General features: G+C 37.7%; 1 protein-coding gene across 2 annotated transcripts in view; it reads right to left on the reverse strand.

The window, feature by feature from the left end:
* Nucleotides 1–15,499, reverse strand: part of TMEM245 (transmembrane protein 245) — a 95,032-nt gene that overhangs the window by 39,434 nt on the left and 40,099 nt on the right. For both annotated transcript variants that reach the window (XM_068396434.1, XM_068396433.1), the window contains 4 exons: nucleotides 13,874–13,964; nucleotides 12,993–13,091; nucleotides 9,554–9,685; nucleotides 1,371–1,493 (listed from right to left, as the gene is read on the reverse strand). In XM_068396434.1, the coding sequence (XP_068252535.1) occupies nucleotides 1,371–1,493; nucleotides 9,554–9,685; nucleotides 12,993–13,091; nucleotides 13,874–13,964 (445 nt within the window). The remainder of the gene's footprint in view (nucleotides 1–1,370; nucleotides 1,494–9,553; nucleotides 9,686–12,992; nucleotides 13,092–13,873; nucleotides 13,965–15,499) is intronic.

The following is a 15,499-nucleotide window of genomic DNA, read 5'->3' on the forward strand; positions in this document are numbered from 1 at the left end:
GAGTGCATTGAAATCATCTGCAATTATTATCCAAACTTGAAAAAGTTAGTACACTTAAAAATGACAAGTTACACTTGAAACACTGTTTTCAACATGTCATCACTGGTGAAGCTGTGTACTAAGAAAGAAAAGAAAATCAAATATAAAGAAAAGAAATTAAAGAAAAGAAATTAAATATTCCCATGCAATCTTTTCTTGACTAACTGGAAGATAATCAGAGAACAACAAAATTAAGTGGCAGTAATTTTCTTCAGTTCAAGACAGCCATTCCATTAAGTCTTATTGTGAACTGTTCTTTCTTCAATATTGAAGAGAATCCACACAGCTGCCTTGTAATGCTGTTAAACATTATTTCAATTTTGCAGCTTTGTCTACGAAGACCTCCCTCCTGAGCAAGCATCAATGAAGGCAATGAAGTTAAACTGGCAAAACACTTTGCTTTCTAGCAAATGTTTTTGAATCCTGAACTAAAATCCAGGACATGGATTTCAGCCAATCAATCAGTATTTGTTTAGTTAAAACAGGAAAAAATGCCAGGCCACTGTCTCAGATGAAGATGATCACAAGCTTTCAGCTCTGTTCCAGCTATTACAGGTCATTTTAAGAGATTTTTATTTTGAGTAACAGCTGTCACAGCAAATGACAAGAAAGGAGTTACCTTTATGATTATAAATTACTCCACATAGCTGTAGCATTTAGAAACAAAAGCAGCTATAAAAATCTAGCTCACATAATACACTAAAAAGTAATACATCCTTTAAAGAAAACACTCTTAATAAAAAACGTTTCAGAGACTACTACTTAGTGTGGGCAACAACATTAACAAGAATTAACTTTGTATAGGAAGCATTCTGCAATGAAGAACTCACAGAGGTTAAACAAAAACAACACAACAACCCCCTCACACAGATTTGCTGAAGACACTTCATTAAAAAAAAGGGAATATAAGGTAATCCTTGTGAAATAAATACTTTTGCTGACATTTCCCTGTAACGATTTTTCCCCTCTTCTGAGAGCACTGACTTGTTTAAGGATAAGCTTATGAGGACACGCCATTAGATTTCAGTAGTTATGTAGGCTATCACAAGTTACAGCTCAGCAGCTTCAATGCCAGAAACAAGAATTTTCCAGGAATAGAATGACAGGAAGACTGCCAGCTCCTTAACGTGGAAGTTACACAGATATTGCCCTTTGCCTAGAATGCCCCTCACACAATAGATTTGAAAGTTGCAAAATCTTAACGGATTTTGGTATTAGATAAGGTTAGAAAATGTTTTCAATGCTCTAGGTTTGATTTTTCATTGTTAAAACATGTGCAATTAGATTCCTTCAGTAAAATGGACCATGTAAATCAATGACATACTACTTACCACTGAAAGCACAAAATTGAGAAGAGCTGTCCCACTGTGGAAGAGGATTGTCACTAATGTTGTAACTGTAGTAAATAAGAGGCTCACATTGCGACTCATCACTATCCACAGAGACTCCAAGATCTGGAAAAGGAGTGGGAAGCGAAGACAAAGTCAGGTACCAGGTGGAATTAGCTACGACAGAGAACTGCTTACAGAGTGATTCATCTCCATCAAGCCATACAAAGACCTTTTTTTTTTTAAAAAATCATCTTCCCTCACTCCTAAATTACAGCAGGTAATATCAAGTGAAAATGTCTACTTTACCAAAGACAAGTTTCTAGGTAGATGGTTACAGGGTTTTAGAATTTTTCTCCCAATGTTCAAAATTATTTCATTATGTAAAATTGCAAAAAGTCTAGATGCAGTGACACTTGTTTATTGTGATTAACATCACCATCAATTGAAAGCAGATCTTGTCTTGGAAGAGAAAACTTATCTTTTCAAAAGCAGAAATGCTAAAACATGAAAACCAAGGAGTAGCGCCACAAGGCAGAAATATATCTGAAGACCGCTTCAAATCAAATAATAGAATTACTACATCAATAAATTTGTTTTAAAAACTTTTTATGTTAATGAGATGCATAATTTTTATAACATGTGCAGACAACTACTCAAGTTGTGATTTTCAGTAGGGATGCATCAGTTAGTCAAGTAACTATGGAAAACAGATCAAACAATGCTAGACAATCTACTAAACTTTGTACTGGTTTGGGGAACTGATTGCTTATTAGTTACAGATAGTAAAGAGTAGCTTTGAGACATGCCTTTAAACACAGAATACCTATTACAGCCAAATTAGTTTACATGTGGATGCAGACTATCAATCTGAATAGGGCAGCGACTTCATGAGACAGTAAGGACATAAAGGCATGGCATGGCACATGGAGGCATCCTAAATGCAATGCACAGCAGTTTCATAACAAATATTTCATTCAGAAGGAATACAGCAAGAAAGTATGGGCCAAAGTGATTCAAACATAGAAAAGAAGCAATGTTACAAACAAAAAGCCATATCTTCTTTCAGGCTAACTAATAGAATTGGAAAAACTGTAAAAGCTCTGACACAAAAGCCCTTCTCCAGGTTCAAAGCTGTAAGTAAAGACTTCAAAACTAGCAACAGTTACTCTTGGTTTAATGAATATCTTAATCAATTAGACTTGAATTAAAAACAAAAAAAAAAACTAATACAAAAACAAAACAAAAAAAACCCCACCAAACCAACCAGTAGTTGGCATTTGTAGAGCAGACAAGGGAGCATAAACCATGAGATCGCCTCTCCTTTGGAACCAAGTGAAACAAACGGAAGATAATTTATTAAGCGTAAACTTGGGAGGGAATAAGTGCTAGGGAAAGTGACAGGGAATTACAACACATAGTAAAAACAGAAAGATCTACTTAGTCCATGCTTCTTACTATTTAATGGGAATTATTAATTTTAAGACTCATCTTTTGAACAGATTTTATTAGCCTCTCTTGAGAATTCAAGTGAGGTTAGAAGTGAAGAAGACATTCTACTGAAATATGTTCTCCCACTAGTACCTGACCCCTTCCTTCTTCTATGGATTAAGAATTCATTCTGGGAGTGCAGTAGTGGTATAAATTCACACAGCCACCAGGTAACTTTATTAAATGTACACTACACTATAAGGACTAAACACAGAAGACAGAGATCTTTTTCGAGGGAACAGTTTGTAGCTAAAGCAGGGGCCTTTCAGTTGGTTTTCAGTAAGAATAGTACTGCCATTGCTAATAACAGGCCCTCAGTTGTATGCTAACTGTGCAAGGCTCCAGTCCCAGATATTTAAGCCTGTTATTAGAAACTGGAGTGTGAATAGGAGTGTGGTGCCACAGGTCTCCTGTCATGATGTGGAATTTAATCACAGAACAGCAGCAAAGGCCTTGAAAACAGGAAGACACAGGTTGAAAACAAAGGCCCCTGAAACACAAGCACCTGCCATGGCCTAGAAAAGTAATGCCTCCAAGTATCACACAGCATACAGTCCACAGCAAAGGTCAAGGGGTAGGAGTTGTCCAGAAACAAAAACACCTTATGAAAGGACAAGCTCCTTAATTTGGGGGAAGATGATGTCCATTTCAGTTCCAGCTTTCCCTATTTAAGAGGTCTTGAGCCTGCTCACTTTGACTTCTGTGTCTTGGACCATCAAGGATAGTGGCTGTCAATGCCAACTACACAGTATCACCGCGATGGTATTCCATCCTCCCAGCTCATGTAGGATATGACTGTTAAGGACTGACCACTTAGAATATGTAACAATAACAATTAGTAGACTGGAAAACAAACCATTTGCATCAAGTGTGTTGTTAATAAAAGTTGGTCTAGTAAAGTTTTGTTTTAAAGATTAAAACTGGCCTGACTTATCAGTCTTCTAGATACTAGTCACGGCAATCGTTAATTCCCTCCCCTGCGCACTGTCACTTGCAACACATCAGCCGAGCTGATACTGCTGAGCAGCTCACAAGGAGAGGGGCTTCTTTCATCTGCTACAAGAGAGCGTACATCTGGTGGGGGCTGTGAAAGTTTCCTTCAAAATAGAATGTTCCTCCAGTATAGGTTGTATTTGTTTAACACTTTCCCCAGAAGCTTTAGCCTAAGGAGCTGATAACCAGGAGTACAGAGCTCCAGTCAGGGCAGCACCTCTTTCCCCAAAACACTGCTTTGGATGTAGCCTTAAGACATCAGTGTTTAAAAGAGCTATGAAGCTGTACAGAATTCAAGACTCCCTTACGCATCACACTGGATGCGTCACCATCAGCGTAAGTTGCTGTGTCTTTCCAGTCTCTAACAGGCAAGAAATCAAAATTGCCCTTAATGTTCTTAGCCACGTAAGGTGTCCTATCAGCCACTTAAACTGGCCAATATCCGAAAGCAAGGTTTAAAAGGCACTTGACCAAAACAAGTTATTTGCTGAGAAGTTCAAGTCAACAAACTTCTGGAAGCCAGGTAAATTCATGCACCTAATTTGAATATAGAGATCATTAACTGATTTATAAAGGGAATAAAACTGGACACAAGAGGTATTAGGAAAAAAACCTTGTCCTTCTGTATACTTTTAATTATTTTTCTGTTCAGAAAGATGTATCATCCTGACAACTCAAAAATGGCAGCAACAGAACAACTCAATAAACCTTTACGGTAAAAGACAAGCAATGGACTTTGTGAAGAATAATACAGCATGCACAAGATCAAAGGCTTCCTGCTCCAATTAAAAGCTGATTTAAAAATCAATGCTTACCCATAAAGTTCTGGGCTAACGCTTCAGGGCTCAACAGCTTATTTTTGAAAAAACGTATTTGCTGGACCTTTACATGAAATGGAGACAAAATAACAACAGAAAAAGGACTATCCTCCAGCGTCATGTCTTTGACTTTGTGATTGTAAAGAAATCAACTCCTTCTCTAAAAATACCCATCAGGTTGAATTTCACCTATCCTGAAAACAACAACACCTCTTATGAGGAAGAGAACACCAAACCTCTGAATGCTTACCTTACTAGGAAAAAAAAAACCAACGCACAGTAATCGAATTATTACTGAAGAATGGACTCTATTAGCTATAAACTTAGGAGATATTACTTGAAGAAATTCTCAGGACCAGAGAAAACATTAGAATATATGGTAACTCAGTGAAATATTTGAGAAACGGACTTGATTTGGAACGCACAGATCAGTCATGTTAAAGGCACGGATAGAGAAAACTAACTGAGCTGAAGCTCGCTGTGTATGTCTTAATGGAAAGTCTTCTGTCTTTCTGTCTGGGAAATCTCTGAATGAGATACCGGCTGCTGGTGGAATGATGAATATTCTAGTGCAAGAAGCAAAAGGATCAATTTAAGGAGACATTAGCACTGTCTCATACACCATCAAGGGAGTTCTGAGTGATCATTCACAGATTTAGCCAGCAGCAATTTACTTTTTCAAGGTCTCAAGCTTTCAAGAAATGGAGGAAAAGGGTATGAATGGAAAAGCAAGTAAGTGAAGAAGGAATGAGGCTTTTTTATTTTTCAGAAATTAAATCTTAATAGGCCAGCTATGTATTGCTGAAAAACTACCTTAGAATAGAGCATAGGGTGCAAAATACAAGGCATAAGTGAGGATCCACTCTAGTTCTTTCCCTAAACTAAGAATAGGATGAAATAAACCCCACTTCAGAAACACTTCACTGGATAAACTGGTTTATAACGCTACTGCTTCGAAAGAATACTAGAAAAATCCGAAGATGAAAGGCAGCAGTGCTGCTAACACCAAAGCTTTTAGAAAAAAAAAGCAATCAGATTATTTGGAAAAGCTTATCTTCATATTAAATCCTCAGGCAATTTACATGTTTATATGGTGAATTACTTTAAAATAATTAAAGTAATTAAGGTCTGTCTACATCATCTACGAGCTAAGTATAACTGTTATAACGAAGAGCACATTTTGAGGGGGGGGGTACAGAAGTCTTCTGTGCTTTATCTGACACTCATAGTTAAAAGTACTGAATGCATATTGTTACAAATTAAATGAATGCCAGTAATCCCCCAGCACAGCTATACCAGTGATTTTATTATATTCTTTCAACTCTAATATGAAAGTCTCTTCCCCTACAGGAAAAGCCTGAAGTGAAACACTTGAATCTGTCTTAACATTTTTCTTACATTTGAAGATGAACACTTCCTAGGATTTCCATCAATGGAAAAGAGCTTCTCTCTTTGCGACTGCAATATGACACTGTCAAATAGCTATATTTTCAGAGAATAAAGAGTCACCTGTACTATTCAAAAATATTTCAGAAAGCCAAGGTGCTAGCAAGACAGTTATTCTATGGTAAACTCTAGCTTCAATCTATGCGTAAGTATTTATTATGAGCAAGTAGTGTAATCTTAGTTTATTCTTTTCCAAAGGTGGAGGAAATCTCACTATAGCTGCATATTCACACACATTTCAAGGAAAGAAGCCAGAGAGTGGTGGTCAATGGGACAGAGTCCAGTTGGAGGCCTGTGCCTAGCGGAGTCCCTCAAGGGTCGGTACTGGGACCAGTACTATTCAATATATTCATTAATGACTTGGATGAGGGAATGGAGTGCACTGTCAGCAAGTTTGCTGATGACACAAAACTGGGAGGAGTGGCTGACACACCGGAAGGCTGCGCAGCCATTCAGAGAGACCTGGACAGGCTGGAGAGTTGGGCGGGGAGAAATTTAATGAAATATAACAAGGGCAAGTGTAGAGTCCTGCATCTGGGCAAGAACAACCCCATGTACCAGTACAAGTTGGGGACAGACCTGTTGGAGAGCAGCGGAGGGGAAAGGGACCTGGGGGTCCTAGTGGACAGCAGGATGACCATGAGCCAGCAGTGTGCCCTTGTGGCCAAAAAGGCCAATGGCATCCTGGGGTGTATTAGAAGGGCTGTGGTTAGCAGGTCAAGAGAGGTTCTCCTCCCCCTCTACTCTGCCCTGGTGACGCTGCATCTGGAATAGTGTCCAGTTCTGGGCCCCTCAGTTCAAGAAGGACAGGGAACTGCTAGAGAGAGTCCAGCGCAGAGCCACGAAGATGAGTAAGGGGGTGGAACATCTCCCTTATGAGGAGAGGCTGAGGGAGCTGGGTCTCTTTAGCTTGGAGAAGAGGAGACTGAGGGGTGACCTCATTAATGTTTATAAATATGTAAAGGGCAAGTGTCATGAGGATGGAGCCAGGCTCTTCTCAGTGACATCCCTTGACAGGACAAGGGGCAATGGGTGCAAGCTGGAACACAGGAGGTTCCACATAAACTGAGGAAAAACTTCTTTACGGTGAGGGTACCTGAACACTGGAACAGGCTGCCCAGAGAGGTTGTGGAGTCTGCTTCTCTGGAGACATTCAAAACCCGCCTGGATGCATTCCTGTGTGATATGGTCTAGGTAATCCTGCTCCGGCAGGGGGATTGGACTAGACGATCTTTCGAGGTCCCTTCCAATCCCTAACATTCTGTGATTCTGTGTTATCTCATTGTCTTTAAACGGTTTGTGTTTTAAAGAACTGTCAGAACAATTTTGGGACTGTACTTGCCTTGCTGTATTCTTAAGAATTGCAGGTTAGCATTGATTTAAAGTGTCCAAATGCAGAAACATCCTACAGTTTGAATTATAGCTAAACTATTTAAGTCCCCCAACCCCCCTCACAATCCCCCACCACACACAATACACTCAACCAAAAAAAAAAAAAATCCCAAAGTCCCACAAAACACAAAAAAGCCAACAAAAAAAGCCAAAAAAATCCCAAACCAATCACAAACAAAATCCAACGAAAAGAAGAAAGAAACCCCCCTCAAAAGCACCCACATAATTTAAAATATTGATCCTTCCCAATTCAGTGTGCCATTTTAACAACTCATTGTTCGTCTTCAAAATACCAAGAGAAACATTTTCATGCTCTGATAAAAATATAAATCTTGAACACAGTAAGCTTCCATTGTATCCTAGGGTAGGTAAGCAACTTGCTTAGAAAAAACAGACTTAAGTCAAAACTATTCTTACTTTCATCATCTCCAGGTTTTAATGACCTAAACAAGCACAGAAACCAGACTTCCATCAATTTTTATTTGAAATATCAGTGTGAGTAATTTTTATGCAATGCACTGTGGATGAGCAAGCCAGCAAAGAAAATGCTGCCCAGTAAGGATGTGAAATCGGGATTTAGAGCTTCATACTATGCTGACTGGTTTACAGTCTGTCATCAAGGACATGAGTGTATGGAGAAAAAGGACAGGTGTTTCCCCACAGTTGATGAGTAATGAGTTCATGGAAATAAACAGGAAAGCAGGTCAACTTCTGGCACTTTTTTTCCTGAACTTCTAAACTAGATTTTTGAAGTAAAGCAAAGCATGCTAGCTAGATGAAAATTTTAATATTAATGTATTTCAGTCTTAAATATTTATTCTCTTTACACTATTTCCTGCATTATTCTATCCTATTTAGATTACTGAAGCACACTTCTCATCATGGTTTCTGAGCACTGTGCAGCAGTGCTGTAAATGACATGGCTAGCACCTATCGTGTAGTTTCTCTTCCTTCTCTCCCTCCTGTCTAGAGGGAAACTCCATATTGATTTTAAATGATGATGTGTTTTGCATATTTATAACTCTGCCTCAAGCATGCACGGTCAATCTTGAGAAAGTATCAAGCGAATTTCACTATTAACTGAAAAAAGGTTCACTGCAATAAAAAGTTTCTCTCAACTTTTTCTTGACTCACATTATCTTCTATGATAGAAACTATAACCATTTAAGGAGCAGTTGAGGAAGGACAGAAGAAGCACACATGCCCATCAGTCTAAACCAAGAACTGCCTTGAGGCAAATACTACCTTTAATTGCATCCACAAAAACATGTTGCAAGTTAGGTATAAATAATATCCTAAGGCTAAAATGGATAAACAGTAACCTGAAGATACTTCTAGTTTATGACAACAGCTCAAGTCAAAGACAAACTGTATCAGGGATTGACTCTGTATATAAAGCATTTCAGACTTAACATAATTTTTTAGATAAATGTAGCTGCTTCAGGTTGTATTGCTTTCAATGCTTTTTCTTTTCCTCCTCATGAGGTGAAAGGTCCAGTGCATTAATTCAGGAATTCAGATGGTGTAAAATATTAATGTCATTCTCCAAAGAACTTTCACAAAAGAGAGAAAGCAGCTGCTTTCAACCCAATGAATAATAATCTGAGGGGAAAAAAGTAAGACTACAAAAAATATATATATTTTCTTTTCACAATCTCTTGGTCAATAGTTTCCTCAATTATAACCTAGACAATTTGGTATCTTTTTTTAAAAAAGAAAAGACTATATAATATAAAGCATTTAAAATCATCTTGCAGGTGACACGGGTAATCCCACAGTAAGAATCTCTCTCAGGAAGAAGTCTGGGAAGCTAGTATTAATGAAGATGCTGAAATCAGGAGGACTTCTTCATCACAACCATTTGTTTGTAGTATGGTTATATCTTAAGCAGGCTTACAATAACTGCTTAGGTAATTGTAAGTAACACTAACAGTGTTTCCATAATTTTCCACGTACTGGAATCCATAACCTTAGTGGTAGTCCAAGGAGGAACTATTATCAGTTAAAAATGAGACCAATTTGGTAACAAGGTCAAAAAATACATACCGAAAGAAATGTTTCAATGTTATCATGAACAAATGATGCAACATCTTGCCAGTCCAGAATATCACCAAGCCAGCTGTTTTGACGGTTTATGTGCCATTTGTGTCCTTTGTGTCTTCCAGAATGCGTTATGTTCTTAAAAAGAGAGACAAAGATGTAAAGAAAAGAGACATTTCAATAACCTACAGATATAAGAAAGCCAAAGACTAATGTTTTCTTAATGAGGAACAGATCCAACATGCATCTAAATACTTAGAGCTGCTTTAATCTGCATCCTCAAAAATACCTGGAAGTACTCTGTACACTGGAGAAATTAAAATCTGACAGAAAACTGTAGTTAATTATTCCATATAATTACCATCCTGTATATAGTACTGATTCACCTCAGTTAAACCTTAGCTTTACTGCTTGACTGATACAATGGTATATATCTTGCTCTTTATGAAAGCACACGACAGAGGTAATGATTTCAGTTACTGCCTACATAATTTACTGTTTACAACATACAATTTTCCCAGTACAACCCACAAAGGAAAACACAAGCAGGAGCCAAAACAAGTGGTTTTCTCACAATTAAGTGTCTATTTCTCCACTGACAATGTTCAGCCATGCAAAGACTAAAAGCTAAACTGGAACCATGGAGGACGTGTTCTGACTAAACAGCTTTGTAACTGCAACACAGCAAGACAACAGGAAATGGCCATAACCACAACAGCTAATTCCTAAATTGGCTTCACCCTCATTATGAAATTGCCTATTGTCCAACTGAATCACACCTGATCATTGTCTAGTATGAGACTATTTCACTCAGTCTGGGACTGTGACAAGTGTTTCAAAAAAGGATGCCAAAATTCTACTGCAAGCAAGTCTAAGTGAACCTGTTGACTACAACAGATCTCATCCTAATCTTTAATAGCAAGAGACTTCTCAAGCTCTCAGCTCTGATGTTTATATAAGCATCCCACTACTTTTGGTAGAATTTTCCCAAAACTTTTAACCTTACTAGCCTGCATTCAAAACAACAGTATCTTTTTTGGCATATATGGCAAGTAGTATTCAAAGTGAAGTCCCTGCACTGATTTATATAAGAGCATTATTTTTTTCTGCTTATTACAAGTTCTCCTTAGATGCAGTTACACTTCATGATGTGCAATTAGCAACATTCTTTAACAATCCACAGCAACACAGAGATCTTTCTTCTGAGCTGGCAGTTTATTTAGAGCAGAAACATAGGAGTAGTCAAAAACCTCCCTCCAATAGGCCTTCTGTATTTGTAAACTGTATCAAGAACCTGTTTTCTGTTCATCTAGTTCTGCTTTCAAAGACAGCTCTCACCCTTGACTAGCAAAATTAGGTATCATTTGCAAATTTTGTAACATTGTTATTGATACACATTTCAAGTTCATTGTTACTCAGCAACTATACTGTTGTAGCACCTATCACCTCAGGTGTTGATAAATATGGGATTCAAAGAAATTGTCAGCTGGTTCCTCTTCAACAAATTCACTAGATCTTAAAAACAAAACCAAACCCCACACCTGAATGGACCACGAAAAGGAGATTCTTCTCTTTGAAAGAGACACATTGATTGCAGAGTTATGCCGTGATCTTCCAGGTGGTTTATTATTCTGCTGCTATTGTACTTCATTGGGTACATAGATGCAATGGTAACTGATCTATCACAACACCTCTAGAACCTTTTAAAATATACACTATTTGCTCTCTACTGATCTTCTCAGCAAGCAGCAGTTAATGGTTGAATCCACATTTGGTCAGCAATTCTTCCTCAGTTCCACAGCTTTCATGGAAGAGTATCACCTGAGCATGGCTTCTTCAGTCACCTACAGGCTACAGCAACACTATGCAGGCCTCAACAGTGAAATGTAATTATTACGCTCATACAAATAAAATAGTGGGGAGCTTGAAAGCTGTACTGAGAGAGTTAGATATGGTACAGATGTCCTCCACACTGCACTATCATCTAGTTTATCAGTTTTCAGATACACTGAAGGACAAGCAAGGCTACTGCAATATTACAGAAGGAACTAGCCAGGTGGAAAGCACTCAGATGAGACATTTATGTGGATACGAAGTGCGACAGAAGGGGCTAGATTAGAAATAGACTCTGGAGAAGCTACCTGCAGCCCACAGATAATCAGTTGCAGCCCAGCATGCCAATAGTAACACAGGGTCTCTAGTGTGCAAACAGCAGCCAGGGGAACAGATTTTAAGCAAGCATCAGAGCATTCCTGCAGCTCTTTCTGCCATTTTGATTCCTAGGAAAGCTGTTTCTTACCCTACCAGAAGAGTATCTACAAAAAAGAAGCCTCATAGTATTCCCTCAGATAACAGCTGCAGAAAGAAATCACATAACGCAATGAATAAAGACACAACCTGTGCTGCATGCTGCAGCAACACAAGTACTCCTGCAGCACACGAAGTGACACAGAGCCCTACTGAACGATACAGTGCTTCGGACCATCTGACACACAGGTTTTATCAGTAAAAGCAACAGATTTATCAGTATAACTCTATCAAAAGTACATGCTTTTCTTGGTCAAGCATTTAACACTGAATACTGCCAAGTGCTTAAGGCCAGCAAAGAGCTTTAATTTCTCCTCAGTGGTCCCATATTCCTCAACAGCATGATGTTATCTCTTCACATGCTCTTCTACAGCATTATCTGGTCAGAAAAAGAAACTGGTTCTTTCCCCTACTATACTGAAGCTCTCTTACTTGTTTTAATACAGAGATGATCTTGGAACTTTAGAGGTACTTTAAAAACGACTGTATAAAGAAAAGGTGTTAATATACTACAATTGCAATTATTTAAATATAGAGAAGTACTTCAGGGGTACAACTTCTGGATTTTGATTATTTCCATTGCACCATGGCTAATTAATTGCTTGCGTTTTCCTTTAAAAGGCAAACAGCATTGGAGGCATGAAAATGATTTAACTCTCATGACCTTTTCAAGATTCACCGTGCAGAAGCCATTATAGGAAGGCAAGTACAGCTGGCAAAAATGCATTGTAAGAAACTCAGTGAAAGGATATTTTTCTCAAAATTTCAAATTAATAAAAGTTACACAAATGATACAGAATACCATTTTCCTTCTCCTAACCCCTCAAGATCGCAAAAATTCAACAGAAAGCTCTAAACTATGAAATACTAAATGTAAAAAGTGAGCAAAGTATAAATTAGATAGCATACATAAAAACACATAACTACTTAAGTGAAGGACATAGTTCTGGCTGTACTCAAACCGTGACTGTAGAATGATCTGTCTTATACACTTGAAATTTTTACCAACTTTTTATTATTATGACCTTTACTCAGCATTCCAACTTTTTGCTAAACTGCTTCTCAGAAATGCAAACTTAGCATAATTACCTCAAAGCACTGACAGTTTATATAAATGCCATTTAAATAAGTCACCCACCTTCACAAACCAAGAGTGATAAAGCCTGTCCCAGAGCTCTAGCACTTGTTTTTCAATCACAGCGGTGTTATTCACTTTTTCTCCTAAAATCTTATGGAGCTAAAACATATAGAAATCTTTTATTATACAGGACAATGAAGCTGGCATCTACTGACGCACTCCAAGCTAGATGAATCACATAAGATTGTCAGTAAAGGCATGTCTCAAACCCAAATGATTAGAAAAGCTGAATGTCGGTATGGAATACACACTTCAGACAACATGGTTCACAACATGAAGATCTTGTCTGTAAAAAACATTCTGCTGCACTAAGCTGAGGACTTCTTTTTGCACTGAAAAACCAATGCTGTCTCTAAAATGCTTAATCCAAAATCCTTGCTCAGCTTTAAATATTTCAAATAATTTGAGATGTGTGCTAGATACCAAAATATATAAATAAGAATCTTGGCAAATTCTTCTCAAGAAAGTTAACTTAAATAAATAAATTATAATTTAAAAAAATCCAATCTATACACCCAGCCCACATAGAAATTGGAATACTGGTGGGGAAAAAAATAATAAGTCTACATTGCCTACAACTGGACAGCTAAAGCCAGATGAAAAAAATTACTCATCTTTATTTGATGCATTTTCACTGGCCATCTTATTAAAATGATGACAGATTTTTCAGCTCTTAAAAATAAATATTCCTCTGAGCAGAAAAGACTACTGAAATGACTCCCACGCTTCCTTCAACTCAGAAACTAGAGTGGAAAGAATAGATCTGTCAACAAAATGGTTAACCACATAGAAAAGAATCACTGACAAAAATCTGTTTCTTTTTACTTCTATGAAATACAAGAAATGAAAACATTAAAAAAGGTGGGGGAGCTCACCCTTACCTTATGTGTAATCCATTCTCGGCCATATTGGTATACATTATTAGCTGCTGAATTGAGTGCCTTCTGAATAACCTGGGCTTCTGGGAGCCAGCTAGTTTTAAAGAAGGAAAACAAAGTTAACTGCTACGTATTTTACCCATTTCATTATACCTGAAACACATTACAAATTAACCTTTTGAAACAACAAACAGTTTAGGTTAAGAACATATAAACTTACTGCAACTAGAATATTTCCTTCTACATATCAAGGAACAGACTTTCTCATAAGCAAAGCACAATTAACTCTAGGGCATGTCATTGCATTTGGAATTCTCAAAGGTTCCTGAAACCTTAGTCAAATTGGTATCTCAACATTTTCCAAGAGATCTGCTCTTCATCTATATGTGTGCTATTCACATTACCTTCTTAGAAATTTTCCTAGTGTTCTAGTTTTCTGAAACTACTATATGAAGCAGTCTCATCTAGCTGCAAAGACAACCTTATATGAATTACAAATGGAATGTAAACTATTAACGTAGTTTCCCTGAAAAAGCAACCAGATGAAGCAACAAGTTTGGGAACCAGTTATTTCTAAGTCTCCACCAAACTATCTGCTCATGAATTTCTTGAGGGATTCATGTCACTTTCAAGCAACGGACCTAATGAGTTGCCAGTATTCCAACACTTATGAATACAAGGCACACATTCTCTGCTTTGACTTTCTTTCTACATCTTGATTCAATGGCACATGTTGGAGCCCTTTCAAAAGAAGGAAGCATTCAGGAAATAAAACTGCTGCATTTGTTCACCTGACTGAAGATCAACATGGAAGCTTTTCTGCCTGTATAATCCTTCAGAAATGTTCTTCACTGGAATTCTAAGACATTTCAGTCACTCACCTCTAAACGTAATGTGAGCAACAAGCTCTGAAAGCTGGTGAAGCTTGATGGATTTGACAATAGGTATACTTACTCTTAATGAATTAAAAGATAGTGTTTTGGATGCTTCAACTTTGGATGCAAAATTCTAACTACTCAACTAGAACTTCAGTATATTCATTATGTGAATAAGCTTCTCACGGTCAAATTTCCATTTTCATTAGTCCTATTTACTTCCATCTTACGGCAAAATGGAAAGGCCAAACAACACAAGAGATGCCATGAAGGAATAAACAAACACATTTTTCTGTTCTCTTGATTGTGATTACTTATGTATTGGTAAAGCACGTATTACTATAGCATTTATTAACTATATCATTTTAGTTCTGTTTTGAAAATTTCTCTTGATTTTATAATACAGCATGCACTTTCTTTCAATCCTGTTAAGCCGTCATCACTTTTGTTTAGAAAGTGCCCTTGAAAAAAGTCAACCATTCTTGTCCAGGTGACATGGTAAGTGCCTGGACTCACCTTTACTCAATGTCTGTTTAGCTGAAGCAGAACGAAAGCAAACTGGAATACCTCCCCCTCAAAATCGTACTCCTCAGTCTTACCTATTCACCCTCTTGCTGCCCATGCAACCAGTTCTTTGCTCACCAGTGTGCCCCTGTTTTTCTCTCTATGCATTTCTCTCAAAATCTTCTCTCCCCCTTAATATTTGCCTTGGTGTTTGCTTTAATCCTTACATAGACTGTATCTTACTAACTTC

Source organism: Nyctibius grandis, chromosome 3 (assembly GCF_013368605.1).
Source record: "Nyctibius grandis isolate bNycGra1 chromosome 3, bNycGra1.pri, whole genome shotgun sequence".
Classification (NCBI taxonomy): Eukaryota; Metazoa; Chordata; class Aves; order Nyctibiiformes; family Nyctibiidae; genus Nyctibius; species Nyctibius grandis.